The following is a 17923-nucleotide window of genomic DNA, read 5'->3' on the forward strand; positions in this document are numbered from 1 at the left end:
GGGTCACATGACTAGGTGTAGCTGAAAGGTGGTCTTTGTATATTATTTCCAGACAGTGAGACAAAGGGGGAATAGCTGTTCGTAGTATGGTCTATCTCTGACTTCATAGGGGCAGAACAGTCACCATATCACAAAGTATCTCCCTCAGCATGCTCACAAAGGGTTTCACACTAGACACTTGTTCCCCCCGACAAGCTGGAGCCAGGGCAAGGAAGAAGGACATTCCAGACATCTTTGGGGAAAACCTATAAGCTTCTCCCATTTCAAGGCTGGCATCAAGTAATACAGGTTGGACCCACTGACCCAACTCTCCAGTACTCCGCTGGACCTGTGGAAAACTCAGAAGGTCTGCTGTGCTACTCTTCTGTAAGAAGGGCTGCTACTCTGTTGCCCTGCTGGCAGAGTGAGAAGGATTGAGCCTGCATCCTGAACCCAGGCTCACCCAAGTGACTCCAACGGCTAGTTGGCTAGCTTCCTCATCAGTATCTGAGGGACAGAAAAGGCTGCAACTTTCTTGAACCCTACACCTGGACTCTGCTTGCTGTCAGTCCTAACTCCCAAGTGGTTCCCTTTCAGGTGTCAGCCCTTAGAAGTGGGGATAGAGTTGCCTTGCCAGTAGCTGTGCACTTCACCAAATCTGATGCGAAGCAACGCAAAGCTCCACAAATCCTCACTGTATAGTTTCAAGCTTTATCAGAACCAACACCGAACGGTGTCGAGCTCCACATAGCCTTGCCACTCAGCTGCCAGCCCCAACGAAAATGATGCCTAGCAATGCGAAGCCTGACTGCTCAGCTTCATCAGAACTGACATGTCCCGATGTGAAGCCTTGTTGCATAGCTTTATCCAAACTAATGCAGAGCGATGCAATCCAATGCAAGATCACAAATCGCAGCTCTCATAGCCCCTCAGACCCAACGACACATAGCATCCCTAATCTCAAGCGAGCTGGAATTGCAACTTCTTTTGGGGAGGACCTTGCTATCTGCCAATCCTCTTCATCGAGCTCTTTTCCATCCTGCCTCCATTTGTCCCTTAACGCCTCAAGGGGTTCAGAACTGTGATTAACCAGTTTTTTATATATCAGGGAGATCGTTTTGTCAGAAATGTGTCCGTCTAATATCCTATCTTCAAGCGGAGAGGCCTCTAGGGACTCTGTCTCCTCGGGTAGTGCTGAGAGAAGGGAGTGACTAACCTGCCCATAACGAAAATGTTTGGAATTTGCTAGCTTATGTGGGTGATTGGCTGAATGGGGGAGGGGGGGGTTCTCTCGAATCTCCAGTACGGTTTCAGGGAGCACAGGGGCACCATGGACCAATGCCTTAATCTTTACCTCTTGATCAACAAGTAAACTGTGGCAAAAGAAGGCTTCCTATATCTTGGGTTCATGGATTTATCATCAGCCTTCGATATGGTGAATCGTTCCAAATTATGGTGTATCCTGTTAGAAATGGGCATAGATGCTCCCCTTGTTTATTTTCTTGCCTCGCTCCATCAGGACCTAGCAGCAGCTATTAGGGTTACACAGGACGGTAGGTGCACGGACCAATTTAGTTCTAGACGGGGAGTCAGACAAGGCTGCATCCTGGCTCCCCTTCTTTTCATGATCTACATAAATGGCCTTGAATAAATCTCTGGCCAGGGTCGGTGCAGACATCCCTAGTGCAGGAGGAACGGGTATCGCGGTCCTCCTGTACGCGGATGACGCCGTACTCATTGCCCGTACAGGTCTGGGTTTACAGAGGCTGCTGGACAGCTTTGGAAAATTTATGTATGCCCTAGACCTTAAAATTAACAGTAAAAAATCTCATGTTATGATTGCAGGGGCTCGCAGGAAGCTCATGAACGTTAAAACTTTTAGTTGCCTGGGTGCGGAAGTTTCAAGGGTTCCAGTTTCCACGTATTTGGGGGTCTTATTCGACGAGAAAGGCAACTGGGGTCCCCAGCAGAAGCACAAAAGCAACATAGTGGCTAGATCCACTATAGCGCTTCTAATTTTTGCCAAAAGATTGGGAGCCAAACCCTTGGAACCCATGCTTAAAATTTACAAGGCTAAGTGCTGTGTGATTGCCTCTTATGGGGCATTGATATGGGGATATGGCCACGTGGACAAAATTCAACTGGTCGAAAACAAGTTTTTTAGATCGCTGCTGGCGGTACCTCAGTCATCGTCGACCATGGCGGTACATTGTGAACTAGGTATGAGATATATCTCAGACTATCTTAAAGTAGCCCCTTTGATTTGTTGGGCAAAGACATGCCTCAATGAGGACATTACTCTTAATCATCTCATCCTCAAAGATTGTCTGGCCCTCCACAAGGCACACAGCATCCCATGGCTGGCATACGTTAGAGCGGCGTGTGTCAGGCTGGGACACCCGGAACTGTTTACCACCCCAGAGGGAATTAAGAAAGAGGATCTGGGATGGATTAAACATAATTTCCGAATCATGGCAGAGGCAGATAGGGAGGAGGTAGAACTTAAAAAACAAGGAGTAAGAAGCATTTATGCTCTTCAGTCCTCGCCCCACATAGAACCCTACCTTAAGATTGTCACAAAGCCATACCATCGCTTCTTGCTGATAAGGTTCAGATTTAACCTCATTCACCTTGTTCTGGGTGACTACCAACATTGGGGTAAGCCATCTGAGTCTCCACATGTTCTTGTGACAACTTCTCGACACAAGACACTCTTCACCTAATTATGTTTTGTGATAAATTTTCGGAGGCACGAAATAAATTCTTGTTGCCCATATTACGAGAAGCGGGTTTCCTACAGGTGAGGCCCGCACTACTATATTTGCAATTACTGAACAGTGTGCGGGTCATCTTTAGCGTAGCAAGTTTTCTGGTGGCGGCAGCGAGAGTAAAGAATAAAAGAACACTACATATGAATTAAATTGAACCCCTTCCCCACAACCTTGGAACAGAAACTATCATAAATTTTAACTGTTTTTAATAGTAGTTTTAAGCACATCTGGAGATATTTTGTATTAATTGTTTTCCCATGAACTATGTAATATATATTGTGTATATAAATGAATGTTTGTACATATATGCTTGTTTTTAATTGTATATATATCTCTATTCTGTATGTATGTATTGTTGCTTCTTTTATGATTTTAATTAATCGAATAAAGAGTTTCTTTTGACTGACTGACTGACTGGCTAGCTTATACTCCACTTGCATTTCCTCAAATGGTTTAATTTTCCCCTTTCCCCAGATATCTTTAACCGTATAAATCCCTATTAGGTCCCATTTATTGAAACCTTTAGTCTTCCAGAGCTTGCCAAGTTTTTCGGAGTCCCACAGTGGGGTGGCCATGGTCAGTTTGTTTTTTCAGCCCAATGAACTCGTGGCATCATGCCAAATCTGAACCGAATGATTCGTTGGCCCAGTTAATGCCAATTTATTCGGTCAAGAGTACAAGGCTCTGCTATACCTACCCCCGGGAAGAAGCCATTTATCCATAGCATATCCAGGGTCATCAACCCAGCCATATGTGCTGTGGTTAATAGCCGCTAGTTGGGAAGCCCAATAGTAGCTTATGATATTTGGGAGAGCGATACCTCGGTCATACCAAGAAAATGTTAATTTGTGTAAAGCAATGTGGGCCTGTCCTCCCACAATAGGCTCCGCTGCATGCTCTAGATATCACGGAAGTATCCCGGTGGCACCACATCCAAGGTATTCTGCAGAGCATAAAGAAACAGAGGAAGAGCCATCATTTTAAAGAGGGCTGCTCTACCCAACAATGAAAGGGGATGCTTCCTCCAGTTGTAGATATCGCTCTTGAGCCTCTGCAAAGGGGGGAGGAGATTTTGGGAATACCTAACCGAGGGATCTAATGAGACAAAGATTACCAGGTATTTGAACCCTTCTGTGCTGAACTATATTGGACAGTGTCGCGGAGGGACTGGAGGGTCTCCCTTCAATACAAACAACAAGGATTTCTCCCAGTTAATTGAAAGTCCTGAGTTTCTCCCGAAGGAGGCCAGGACATCGAAAATAACAATAAGGGATTTACGGGGAGAGGTCAAATAGAGTAATATGTCATCCTCATATAAGGATATGCGGTCCTCCCATTCAGGGGACCACTGTATACGTTTTATACGTTTAATCGAGAGTTCTCAGCATATCCAAGCGGCAAGAGGTTCCAGAGCCAATGCAAAAAGAAGGGGGGCCAGCGAGCAACCTTGACGGTGCCCCGCCCCAGCAAAAAGGGAGCCAAAGCTCTGTTGTTTACAACTACTTGAGCGAGCGGTTCTGAGTACAGCAGACGTATCCATCCTATAAATACGGGGCCAAACCCAAACTTGGCCAGAACTGCCCATAAAATAAGACCATTCGATCATGTCAAAGGCCATTGTTGCGTCAAGTGACGCAACTATGGCTGGTTCCCACAAAGTATGAGCTCTGGCCAATACTCCATGCAGTCTACGTAGGTTTAAAGCCCGATTGGTCGTGTTGGAATAAGTCAGTGATGACTTTTACTAGTCTAGTCGGCACAATCTTGGCCAAATTCGTCAGTTCGGAGTTTAAAAGACAGATAGGCCTGTATGAAGAATAGCTCGTTTTGATCTTGCCCTCCTTATGAATCACCACTATAGTAGCGACCCTCTGATCTCTAGGGTGAACACCCCTGTCTCTAGATTCCATAAACATTTCCCTCAAATAAGGCGGTAGTTTGTCTGGTTTGAGTTTATAGAGTTCAATGGGGAGCCTGTTAGGACCCAGCGCCTTTCCAGAGTTTAATGAGCGGATGGCCTGGGCAATTTCATCAGTTTTAGCGCACTATCCACAAACTTTTGATCTTCAGGGTAAAGACAAGGGAGTTGTATGTCCCGGAGTAGCTGATGGGAGTCAGCTTCCGAGCGAGGGGAGACCGATGCATAAACTGCCCGGAAGTGGTCAGCAAATTTATCCACTATATCCTGTGGGTTGGTAAGTTGTATACCTTCCTCTGTTAGCAGCTCTGGGACCAGACGCGAGTCCCCGTCTTTCTTATCAAGCCAAGCGATAAATCGTAAAGCCTGCCTTGCCGCTCCCTACCAAGAGCCTTAGCCTTCTCAGTGACCAATACTTTGTAATCGTGCTGTTTCTGGCTCAAATGGTGAAGGTTAGTTTGAGTTACCCCCAGTTCCGATTCCCCCTCTAATTTACAAATTTCAGTCTCCAACTTCACCACCTCTTTCTGTCTCTCTTTTTTAGAGCCGGCTATCAGAAACAGAGCTTGACCCCTGTTTACAGTTTTAAAGGCCTCCCATAAGGACCCGGAAGAGGACACATATCCCACATTGTTAGCAAAGTAGTCCTCTAAGGTTGCAATGAGAATTTTGGGATTGCGCAGATACCTCAGATTTATTATGGCCACCCTACCCGCTGTGCCACGAGCTACAACTGTGTGGATCCAAAGTACAGTGGAGAATGGTTTGAAATGCCTCTAGCTAAGTGTAAAGTCTCTGTGATGTAGGATGCTTATGCAGCAGGGACCAGACAATAGTCTGGTCCCAAGAGACTATTAAGTGCCCCAGAGTGGAAAGTGTATTGCTTTTGATCTGGATGGAGTAGCCTCCAAGCGTCAACTAGGCCCACTGCTTCTATAAAGTCTGGTAGCCACCGCATTGCCAGTCCCGTTTCCCGCGGGGGATATCTGTCCACCATACCAGTGACGACTGTATTAAAGTTGCCCCGCAAGAGTAAAAGCCCATCAGGGAGCGAGAGCAAGAGCATCCCCAAATCTGCCAGCGTTGTGCCTTGCAGCCCCCGGGTAACATAGATGCACAAAAAGGTTATGCATTGACCCTCCCACGTGCCCGTGACACCAATATATCTGCCATTCCCATCTTCCCATGTGGTAGTGATTGCCAATGGGAATGTCTTAGGAGTCAGAATGCCCACACCTCTGGAGCCCGACGTGAACCCTGAGTATGCAATCAAATTGTATCTCATTCTGTGTAGTGCTTTGCATGAGTTTCCCACAAGATGTGTCTCTTGAAGCAGGACCACGTCTGGCGCCTGTCTTTTGAGAAAAGAAGTACCACACTCCATTGAATTTTGTCCCCCAGCCCGTTAACGTTCCAACTTAGCACCTTTACTTCTCTACCCCCCATCGTCTACCCGGTACAGCAGGCAAATCCCTGCATTTCTTCTATTTAACCAAATTATTGTGCTGATGCTACCAACAATCCACTCAACTAATAAACCAAACATACCCCCCCAACATCCCCCACCCTGCTACCCTGCCCACTGGGCTCCAAACTGCCCACTGAAAAATGCAGAGTGCCTGTTGTCCCAAAAAAGTAAAGAAAGAAAAAAGAAAAAATGTAGAAGGTTCGGCCTCACCTCCACACCCCCGACCCGCCACCCAGCCAATCTCACGGAGAGTCATGCAGCGGCCCGGAGGCGTCCCAGTTACTGACATACGGCAAATCCCGGTCAAACCAGGGGGCAAAAAACATCTTATTCTTGTTCCGCCGCCGCCTGCTCCTCCAATCTGTCAGGTGTCCCTGGGCCATCTCGAGAAAGAGTGTCCATCCAATCGGCTACATTGTCTGGGGTGGCAAAAAACCAGGCTCACCTGTTAGCTTCCACCCGCAAACGTGCTGGGAACATCATGGCATATTTCAGTCCCCTGTCTCTCAGTTTCTTCTTGACAGCCAAAAAGTTGCGACGCTGCTTCTAGACTGCCTGTGTAAAATCCAGAAAAAAGGAAAGGGCAGCGTTCTCGTATTGGAAGGGGCCCCCGGCCCTCGCTGCCTGCAGAATTGTGTCTCTGTCCCTAAAGTTCAGAACTCTGGCGATCATGGGGCCTGGAGGTGCCCCAGGCCTCGGTCTCCCCCTGGGACTCTATGGGCCCAATCAATAGTGAAAAAGTTACTCAGGCCTGTAGGTTGGAGATACTTGAGGACGTGATTCTCCACAAATAAGTCTGGGGCGGGGCCCTCCGACCTCTCAGGCACCCCCCAGATACGGACGTTATTTCTCCGGGCCCTTCCTTCGTATTCGTCCAGCTTGCGCTCCGCCAGTTCTTGTGAGTATTTAAGAGCACACATGTCCTGTTGCAGCTGAGACACGTCATCTACTAAGCTGGCCGTCTTGACGTCAAGTGACTTGATCTTCTCATTAACCCTGGTAAGGTCCGCTCTTATTCGATTAACTTCAAAAGACACTGTGTCCAGTTTGGATTTCAAAGACACCATTTGCTGTTCCAGGGAGGACTTAGTACTGCCTATGGCTGCCATGACATCATGTAGCGTGATGTATGCTTCTGGATCTGGGGGCCGCCCAGCGGAGACAGCAGAGGACTCCGAGCCGGAAGGTGAGCCCTTCGGTAAAGTGTACCGGTCCAACTTATTAGATTGAACTGTCTTCGGGGCCTTCGGACCCCTAGAAGAATGTTTCTCTCCATCTGTCTTGTACGCCATCTTCTGTGGCGCTCACTACACCGCCAGGTCACCAGCTCGACCTCTCAGCACCAGAAATTCCAATACTCCAAGTGCTCCGTCACAGCCCTCTCCCCATCAGGGTCTCCAAGCGAGCCTTTCACCAGTGGGGGACTTCTGCGTCAAACCACTGTTTAGTTTAGTTGGTAGTCACTGGCTCCAAGACACCTCCCTTGCCATCACTCCTCTCTAGGGCCACTGCAGCTTTAAGCTCTGGGTGCAACGCAGATCCTCTTGCCGCTCCCCGGGGGGTAGAAGGCCTCCCCTCAGGCACTTGGCCGCAATCAACTTTGTCCCCACTGTTGTACACGGAAGCAAGTGGCCCCGACCTCACCGTGGCAGTCTCACAGTTTCGCCGGGTCCCATTCGAAAATCGGCTGGCGACCACTCATCGGGGAAGACTCCGGGGGGGCCCACAGTGTGACTCCGGTCCACGCCTACCCCCACCAAAGCCAGGACGTTACCTATCAACCTTCACTGAAATCCGGAGCTTCGTGGATTTCCGGGCTCCTCCAGCACCACAATTTGCTGTCCGGATGGGGTGCAGGGGTCCCGCAGTATTGCTTGTGTTATCTGCCCAGGTGTGGGTCGGGGGCACAGCGTGACCCCGGCCCACACCTACCCCCTGCCAAGGCTAAGCCGCGCCGCAGCAGCCTGCGCCAAAATCCGGAACTTCGACGACCTCCGGCTCCCAGAGCCACAAGTCACCATCCGGAGGGGGGGGCGGGGGTCCCGCAATACCGCTGGTGATGTCCACTGCCGCCGCCGCATGTAGGCTCCCACTCGAGGGGACCTGACCGGCAACTTCCGGCTTGGGTCCCCGCTGTTTTTCACCTCAGGAGTGGGTAGCTTGTTTACTCGAGTTCCCGGCTCCGAGACAGGCCCAGAATTGAGACAGGACTATCTCAGGTTCCAGAGCACGCAGGATCTCCAGGGTCAGCTCAAAATGCGCTGCAGGGCCTCCGGTGTCGGTATAGGGCCAGGGGGTCAGGATAGGCTGCAGGATATTAGAGCGGGCTGGTGGACTCAGCATAGCCGAGAGCTCACGCGGCCATTCTCTTCAGGTGCCTAGCTCATTCCCCAAGTATTGTGTTTTTAAATTAGCTGCTTTTTAAATTAGGGTTTTAATATAAACAATATGTCACCTGAAATATATTTTCTTTGGAACAATATTTAGTTTTCTCCAAAATGTTTTATGTTTTTTGTTGAATTTCTAATTGACATTTATGCTTATGAATTGAATTTCTCATTATAGCAATTCCGCATTCCCTTTGCTATTTATTATTTTACCAGAACCTTTTCAAAATGCTCCATGAGCTTCAGAAGCACATTTGTTCGGACTTCACAAAATATTTTCAAATAAACGGAGGGATACAGATCTGTTTGCAATAAACTCTTAGTAATGTATGAGTAACCAATAATCTTAGAGCATTGTCTGTAACTTTGAAACTTGTAAGCAACACATGCAATTACATGGAGATACTTGTAATATTAAAATGTTTCCTCTGTCACTTCTGTTAATCCAACAACATGCCTCCATCCCAAAATATACACCTGTACTGCACTCTTGATACACTAAACTGTCAAAGTGGCATTGATAATGAGAGCACAAGCTTTGTTTGATCAAATCTGATCCACTAAAATATATTAAATGAACATGGCGAGACTGAGATAGGAAAACCTTCAGATTACATAAGTACTGCAGTCATTGTGGTTGATATGGCAAGCAGAAGAATCCAACATTTCGACTATTTCTTGAATAAAGTTAATTATACACTCTTAGGGGCTCATTAGGATTGCGGATTCTCTGCATCCTCTGGGCCGGCGGAAGCCACCGCCGGCCCGGAGGATGCGGAAAATCCGCTGCGGACCCACCAAAGACCCACCGCCACATTAGGATGGCTGGTGGGTCCTGGTTTCAGTCCGCTGCTTTTCCACCGCAGTTGGTTTACAACCGCGGCGGAAAAGCTCTAATATGGTGGCGGTGTCTCTCAGACACCGCCAGCCATATTAGGATGTGTTTAAAAAAATGCTTTTCCGCAGCGGGTTTTCTGCCGTGGAAAAGCATGTGGAACTTCACTGCGGGGGCCCGTTGCGGGCCCCCGCAGTGAAGGGGGAGGATGGGGGGTGCACATGGGGGGTACCTAAGGTATCCCCCTGTATTTGTATGCAGAAATCGGCAGCCACTGCATGGTGCCTGCCGCTTTCTGCATACAAATGCAAGGTATGCATTTTTACCATTGCGGCGGGTGCAGCTTAAAGCCGCACCCGCCGCAATGGTAAAAATAGAGGATGTGACCGCCAGAGTGGAGGTCACATCCTAATTGCACAGGAGGGAACTCCACAGGCCATGCGGAGGTTCCCCCCTACTCAGGGGTCGCGGACGGACGCAAGTCCCTCAGCGATCCTAATGGGCCCCTTAATCAGCAATGTGTTTGCTTTATCATCTTGGTATCAATTGTTGCCATTCTTTCATTCCATTCTACAATACACATACCTTTTTCTTATTTTAAATTAAATCTGAACGATATACCTTATGTAGCATTACACTTTTTCTCTCTTTCAAAATGTAATTAATCAGTGAACTTTGTTTTCTAACTATGACTGCTTTATCTTGTAATACAATTTCTATTTTTCTGGTAAATGTGTGTGGTGCTCCATTAGAAGCTTTCCATATTCAGGGACTTATTTATGAACCCTTGCTACACCTTTGCGGCGCTGGTGCGTCACTTTTTGTGATGCACCAGCAGGGTAAAAAATGCGCCATGTTGCGTCATATTTACAAAGTGACACATCTAGGTAGATGCGACTCTTTGTAAACCCCTGCGCCAAAATATGCCTGCGCCAGGTATAATGAATGCAGGGTGGGCGGTCTGACGCAAGTAAGTTTCGTAGAAGTGACGCAGTGAAATCTGAGATTTCACTGCATCAATTCTAGGACGCAAATCCGTAAGACTGATGCAGGCACATTTGAAATGGGACTTGCCATGTGAAATGATCCATTGATGGAGTTGCGTCACTTTCGTGACACACTCCAGCAATGAGTCATATTTGCGCCTACAGATACATCAGAAATACTGATGTAACTGAAACTCCTTTTTACATGATGTCATACTGTAAATATGACGCATCAAGCATTTCACAAGGAGGGTGCAATCAAAAATAACGCATCACTGTTTTCACGCAGCGATGCATCACTTCTCATAAATAAGGCCCTCAATACTGCCAATACATTGCTTAATCCAAACATTCATTTGATTTCATTTTTGTCTTATATCTCAGATCACCTGAACTACATAGTGTACACTATCATCCAATGTGGTATTTCATCAATATAATTGTTTGTTTATTTCTACAGTTTGAAAATGAAATTATTTTGAAGCTGGACCATGAAGTTGAAGGAGGACGTGGCGATGAACAATATATGCAGCTGTTTGAGTCAATGTAAGAATGGAAACATAATTGTAGATATTCTTATATATATTAAAGCTGAAGTTTCCAATGGGATGTTGAAATATGAGAAATTATGTGCATCTGGACAGTGGCTCTCTAGATATTTTGTATACTAATCCTAAATTACTTTAACACTCTTGAAAGAATACCTTGTACCAAAATTCCCCTTTCTTTTCCTAAAATTTTATGCAAAAATTCTGATAGTCAATAGCAGGCACAAATTTTGCTTTGATAATGTGTTTTATTTTATTTTCTGCAAAATATATACTTGTAAAAAGCAACCTCTAACATAGACTGATTTTCTACAACTACTAGTAAACAATTTACCTCGCTCAGCCAACCACCTCCAGGGTTTTTCACCTACCTAGTAGCAGTGAAGATGCAGACAACTAAAACGGATCTGAAGCTGAACAGGGCAAAATAAGGAATCCTGTAGGTAGAATCAACATTATCTTCTCGGCCTGAAACAATTTTTTACCTATAGATTCTCATTTAGAACTTGCACTGCAGATCTCTGGAATTGAACAACTTGGTTTTTAGACCTTCTTGGCTTCCCAAGTTAGAACTCTTCCAAACACGGGTTTTTAAGAGTGGATTGTCCTAACGTGGTATTTTGGATGTACCTGACATCTTATTCCTAAGAGTATAGCCTCTGTTGTCTGAAATGTAGGGGCAACATTACAGCTCATATAAAATCGGTGCATTGTTTTTCAGTGGTGGAGAAAATAAAAATACATTTTCTGCACCGGGTACAATAAGTGCTTCTCAAGGAGCAGAATAAAACCATCAGTGTGCTTGTTCACAAAAGTATTCTCTGAGGTCACACACCATCCCTAACCAACACATTGAACTATTACTGTTAATGTTGTGCCAAATTCAACAGTTTAGCATATTCTAAAGGAATCAAAATCATCTTCATCCACATGACTAGCAATAGCCAAACTTACTCCCAACAGAAGTCTGTCCTTTTAAGAAGATTCTCAAATTCAGGAGGTATTTTTTTCAACTAGACACAACTGTCTCACATCTCATCCTTTCCAAACAGACCTTCAAACAAATGTTGCAATTATACTAACCATATCATAAGCAACCCAAATTCAAATACAAACGTGAAGTATGCGGTAAAGCTCTATCATGTGATAAGTCTCCATCAATCATCAATTTGGCTCATACTCAAAATCAATCTGTTTTACACCCCAGAATTTCTATCCATAGATTGTAGACACAAATGTAAACCATGGGATGTTGGAAGCACGTTCATGCAAATAGATAAATCATCATGGAATGAGGCATCTAATGTGGTAAATTTACAAATGATATGAATTTAAAGGTTGCATGCCTTAATTACATAAAAAATACAACTACTGAGATGCCAAGGAAGAGAGGGATTATTCCCTCTCCGGTCAGGTGAAGGGGAGGAGGTGACAAGTAAATTGATTTCTATGAACTAGGCCATTTTCACCCGGTTGGTTTATATAGATTTGTTTACCTGTACAGAATTGGCATGGTGATAGTACCTAGCAGACATTCCTATCGGAAGAGAATAATGGGACCCTTGTACCCTCACATACACAATTGAGTCTGGTCTTTTCCTGGGATGAGTATTGCATTTTAAAACTAGCAATACATGGTAAAATGAAAAGTTGTTGACTTGGGGATAGTGTAGGACATGATTTGCATGGCCCACACGCAAATAGGCCCTGACAACCCCCTTCTACACCCAATAGCAGTGATGTATGGGGGTTGATCTGGTGATGAATTCTTACCAGCAGGGTTTCCTACCCATTACTGCTGACTTTGTCTAATGGAGCCCTAGATCGTTTTAAGCAATTACCACATGTACATTGGCATGGCGGCTTCTTCTTATTAAATAATGAGGCTCATAGTGTTTATCAAAACATGAAATAATATTAGTAGTGTGCCTTGGTAATGCGCATTTATTCTTTAGAGTTTAAATAAAAAAATGCCCATGCTAATCCAACGTCTAAATAAATTCTGAGGCCAGATGTACGACCAGTGTAAATTGCGACTCTCAATTGGCGCTCAATTGCGAGACGCTTATTCCGAGTTGCAATTTACAATGTACAAAAGTGTCAGAGACACAGATTGCGATTCTCAATGGGGTCGCAAAATCCGAGCCTCTTGAATACTAGTGAGGCACTCACAATTTGCAGCCCCATTAGGAATGGCTGGCCCTCCCAAGGATGGTGACCTGCTGGGCTCAGCAGACCCCATGTCTGGGACTACTTTTCAATAAAGCAGTTTTTATATTTTTCAATGCAGCCCGTTTTCCTTAATGGAAAACGGCATGCATTGAAAAAAATAAAAATAAAAAATGTGTGTTTCATGATTTAAGGGCAGGTAGTGATCCCTGGGACCGCTGCCTGACCCGAAAAAATATTTTTAGAGCCAGTCACCAAGGGGTTGGGGACCCCTGGTGACCCCTTCCCATTTGCGAGTGGTTTATCACTTCTGTGATGGGTGCTAAACTGCGACTGTTTTGAAACCACAATTGCAGCCGTAAAACCATCATACATGGCATTTGGGGTCGCTATTAGGAAGGGAAAGCCCATTCCTAATAGTGAGTTGCAAAACATATTTAACTAGTCGCAAATAAATTGCGACTCGCTAAATAGGCTTTGTACATGGCCCTGTACATCGGTCCCCTAGTTCTTTAAAAAATGTTCCCTTAAAATTAATCTTAGGTGATTTAATAGGGGTTTTAATTGTGTCAGCCTCTTAGAATCAATTTCTAGATATGCAAAGTATGTTTATTGTCTTAGTAAGAGTTTGAAGAACTATTTCTGGCACCTTTACTTTTCACTAGGCCATGAAGTGTACTAAATGAGGCAAGATACTGATTTTGGAAGACTATTATCTATTTTAAGAATGTTTTAATTCTATGGACATATTTCTACAAGGTGATGTTTTTAATTTTAATTTGGTCTTCTCCAGAACTGCTAAGGTCAGAATTAGTTGACATCAATTTCAATAATGGTTTATTTTTGAGACAATCACTCTCCACTTATGTTTGCACATTTTTTGTAATGTTCTTTATTCCTACGCTTTCTCTAGGAGTATTTATGGATCAAAATGTTCTTTGTCTCCACACCACATATGTAGTTGTTGTATGAGTGCATGCGCCTTTTTGTTTCAGACAATAGAATGCTTGCACTAACTGTCAGAATGTACTCTTCATCTGACAAACAGTGAATGAAGTATAAGAGAATACCTACTAGTTCTCCTTAGCTTTAGAACTCCATGCCAGTAGCCTTATTTAAAATATTGTTTATTTTAGGCCTTTCTGATGGCTCTGGGAAGAGTAACTCAAACTGAGACAAAATAGTTTTGAAGAAGCTTTGGAAAATCCAAGTTTGCAGATGATGTGCATGAGGTGACACATCTCATACACTATACCTCCTATATCAAACGTGCATCTGCAGAACGCGCAGCGGACGTGCGCAGCGGGCGCGCCTAAGGCAAGCCCGTCTGCGCCCGTCCGCGGCCGGACGGGGCTAGGGGCACGACTCTATACTAATTACATCTCTTACTCCTCTGAGGAGCTTACCGCCCTCCAAGGCCATTGGCCACTTTCGGATTCTATCCGTAGACACATTACTTCACTAGAGCTTGTACCTCCCTCCACTCCTACTCTGCCGTCTTCCACGCCTGCCTCTCCCCCACAATGTCCCCTCCCACCCAACCCTCTTCCTCTCACTCCGTCACTCTCTATTGTCTTACTTAATACCAGATCAGCGGTCAAGCACCATCATGAGCTCTTTGTCTTGCTCGATTCTGAGAAGCCTGACTTACTGCTTTTGACTGAAACCTGGTTCTGCGATTCTTCCCTTCCCGTTCTCTTGGCTACCCTTCCCCCCTCCTACGCGGCCTTACGTGCTGATCGGCCGGCGGGTAGGGTTGGCGGCGGAGTGGCGATAATCGCCCGGTCGGAATTAAATTTTCAAACCATCCCCTCTCCCCCCATTCCTTCCACTGAATTCCTTACAGTTCGCTCCCTTGCCTTCTCCCCCCCCCCCCATCACCTGTCTTCTAATGTACCGCCCTCCCCAGTCTTCGACTCTATTCTTGCCTGCTTTTCAAGACCTACTGGCCAACTTGGTGGTCAACTATGCATCGGTCTTGGTACTAGGGGATTTCAATTACTGGCCAACGGACCCTTCTGAGTGCACAGCCTCGAAAGAATTCACTGAGTCCCTCACATCTTTAAACTTTGTGTCGCACATCTCTGTCCCCACTCACTCTCATGGTCACACACTTGACCAGGTCTGGTCCCTTAATCTTCCAGTCTCCCCTTATTTCCTTCTCCATCTCTCTCAACCCGGTTTCCAAAGTCCCCCACGCCAAAAACACCTATGCGCGGAACTGGAACAGAGTTGACTTTCCCACCCTGACGTCTCACCTTCGGAACTATACCCCGTCCCTCTCTGGCCTTCCGTCCGACTCTCAAGCCAATGTTATCAACACCTGGTTGGCTAGAGGGTGTGACTCAGTGGCTCCCCTGCGTCGCATCTCCGTTCGGCGACCTAAAAAGTCTAACAGGTGGTTTAATGACCACCTAAAAGAACTTAAACTGTCCGTTCGGCAGGCAGAAAGGCACTGGAGGAAAAACTATTGTCCTTCACTTAAAACCCTCTATCTGATTTCACTCGCCGGCTACAAGACCGCAATCCTTGCCGCCAAAACCTCTTATTTTTCAACAAAAATAATCACTGCTGAAAACAAGCCCAGGGAGATCTTTGGCATAGTGCAGGACCTGGCTTACTCCGATAGGGCTTCACCTCAAATCCCCCCATCCCAGGCCCTCTGCAACCAACTTAACACTTACTTCCTTGACAAGATCGCTACCATTAAGGCCAACATTCCCCCCCCTCGCCTGCTTTTGTGGACCCTTCTCCTCCTACTATTCAAAACCTCCTCACTGCCATCCCCCCCCCTCACTGAAGAGGTATTCCTGGGTATACTGCCCAAAGTAAAATCAGGTTCCCCGGCAGACATCTGTCCGGCGCGAATCCTCCAACAAATCTACTCATCCTGCCCTGAACCCCCCATTACTTTCCTTAACAGTTCCTTAGCGCAGGGAGTCGTGACCCCTGCACTTAAATCAGCCACCATAGTGCCCATTCTCAAAAAGCCTGGCGCTGACCCATCCATCTCAGCCAACTACCGCCCCATTTCCCTGCTGCCCTACCTGGGCAAGGTGCTGGAGCGCCATGTCACCGCGTTTTTCAGCACCCACGTAGAGGCCAATGGGGGACTGGCTTCCCGCCAGGCTGGCTTTCGACCTAGGCACTCGACTGAATCAGTCGTGGTATCAGTTCTAGATAACCTCAGGAAGGGTATGGATCATAACAAACACCAGGCGCTGGTACTTCTCGATCTCTCGGCCGCATTTGACATGGTAGACCATACCATCTTACTGTCCCGTGTCAAGGCGGCTGGAGTCGAGGGTTCTGCCCTGGTGTGGCTTTCCTCCTTCCTGAGGGACCGCACTCAGGCGGTCCGGCTAGGAGACTTCACAACCACCCCACTCCCCGTCACGTGTGGTGTCCCCCAGGGTTCTTCCTTGTCTCCCCTATTATTCAATCTTTATATCTTTCCCCTCATCTTCGCTCTTCAGCAGTTGGAGGTCACCGTCTATAATTACGCGGACGACCTCCAGCTCATCTTTGACCTATCCTCTTCTCCCCTCTCTATCTCCAGCTTTCAGCACACCATGACATTCATCAGGGACTGGATGAACCACAACCATCTCAAATTGAACCCGGACAAAACCGAGTTGGTTCTTACCGGTGGTTCTTCCAGTCCCTGGAACTCTCTTCTGGCCCCCAACCCTTGGTCCCGCCCCCACTCCTTCTACCACGGTTAAAACACTGGGGGTCAGAATGAATAATCAACTTACCCTCCACTCCCAAATCAGCTCTGTGGTTTCCTCCTGCTTCCTCACCCTCCGAACTATCCGCACTGTCGCCCGTTTCTTTTCCCCCCAGGCACTCAAAATGATCATGGCCGCTCTAGTGATATCAGGGCTGGATTATGCCAACGCTCTTTACAATGGCATACCAGCATACAGTCTTAGGAGGCTGCAGCTGGTCCAAAACCAAGCTGCCCGGCTGGTTTTTGGACTCCCACGCTATCACCACTCCACTCCCCTCCTTAGGGAGCTTCATTGGCTCCCTATTAAAGAACGATCTTTGTTTAAAACTGCCTGCATGGTTTTCCAGGCCCGACAAGGCACCGCCCCCGCCTTCATTTCCTCACTAATAAAAGAATATGCTCCCCCCAGAGAACTCCGTTCCTCCACCAAATCCCTTCTTCATATCCCACGCTTTAGACGCAAAAAGTGGGGTGGGTCCAACTTCTCCACCTTGGCCCCCACATTCTGGAACTCCCTCCCAGACCACCTCCGTGCGGCTACCCATTATGTTTCCTTCCGTAAGGAACTAAAAACGTTTCTTTTCAAGCAGGCTTTCCCTGTGTAAACCTCTTCCCAGGCTCTACCACCGGATCTTATTTTATTTTGTCTCTGTAGTCAATACCCTCCACTAGCGCCAAGAAACCGTTCGGTGCACGCTGCGCTCTATAAATGTTTTAAATTAGAAATTAGAATAAACAAGTTTGCACATGACGTGCATGAGGTGACACATCTCATACACTATAACAAATGGCATAAGATATAAGAATTCTGGGATATATTTTCTTAGACTAGACACAACTGTGACCCAGTAATCTACCTCAGCAGTTAAAAACCTCACATCTCATCCTACAGAACAGATCTTGAGACGTAATTTGCTCTTATGTTAGCCATTCCATAAACAGCTCAATTTAAAATACAATGAATTTTGGGTTTCTACATATTAATGGTGAAGATGAAAATGGATTCTACGGATTTGCATAAATACAAGCAACACATTCCATTACACATAAACATAAACAGTATCTGAGTCACTGCCCCAATTGGGTATTGTGTAATGTATGTAGGTGGAAGTTTCACTCAGTTAATCAA

General features: G+C 46.2%; 1 protein-coding gene across 1 annotated transcript in view; it reads left to right on the forward strand.

Annotated features, from left to right (window-relative positions):
* Positions 1–17923, forward strand: part of DOCK2 (dedicator of cytokinesis 2) — a 2333210-nt gene that overhangs the window by 2004352 nt on the left and 310935 nt on the right. The window contains exon 34 of the mRNA XM_086931425.1: positions 10805–10890. Coding sequence (XP_086787551.1) covers positions 10805–10890 — 86 coding nt within the window. The remainder of the gene's footprint in view (positions 1–10804; positions 10891–17923) is intronic.

Source organism: Lissotriton vulgaris, chromosome 7 (assembly GCF_964263255.1).
Source record: "Lissotriton vulgaris chromosome 7, aLisVul1.2, whole genome shotgun sequence".
Taxonomy (NCBI): domain Eukaryota; kingdom Metazoa; phylum Chordata; class Amphibia; order Caudata; family Salamandridae; genus Lissotriton; species Lissotriton vulgaris.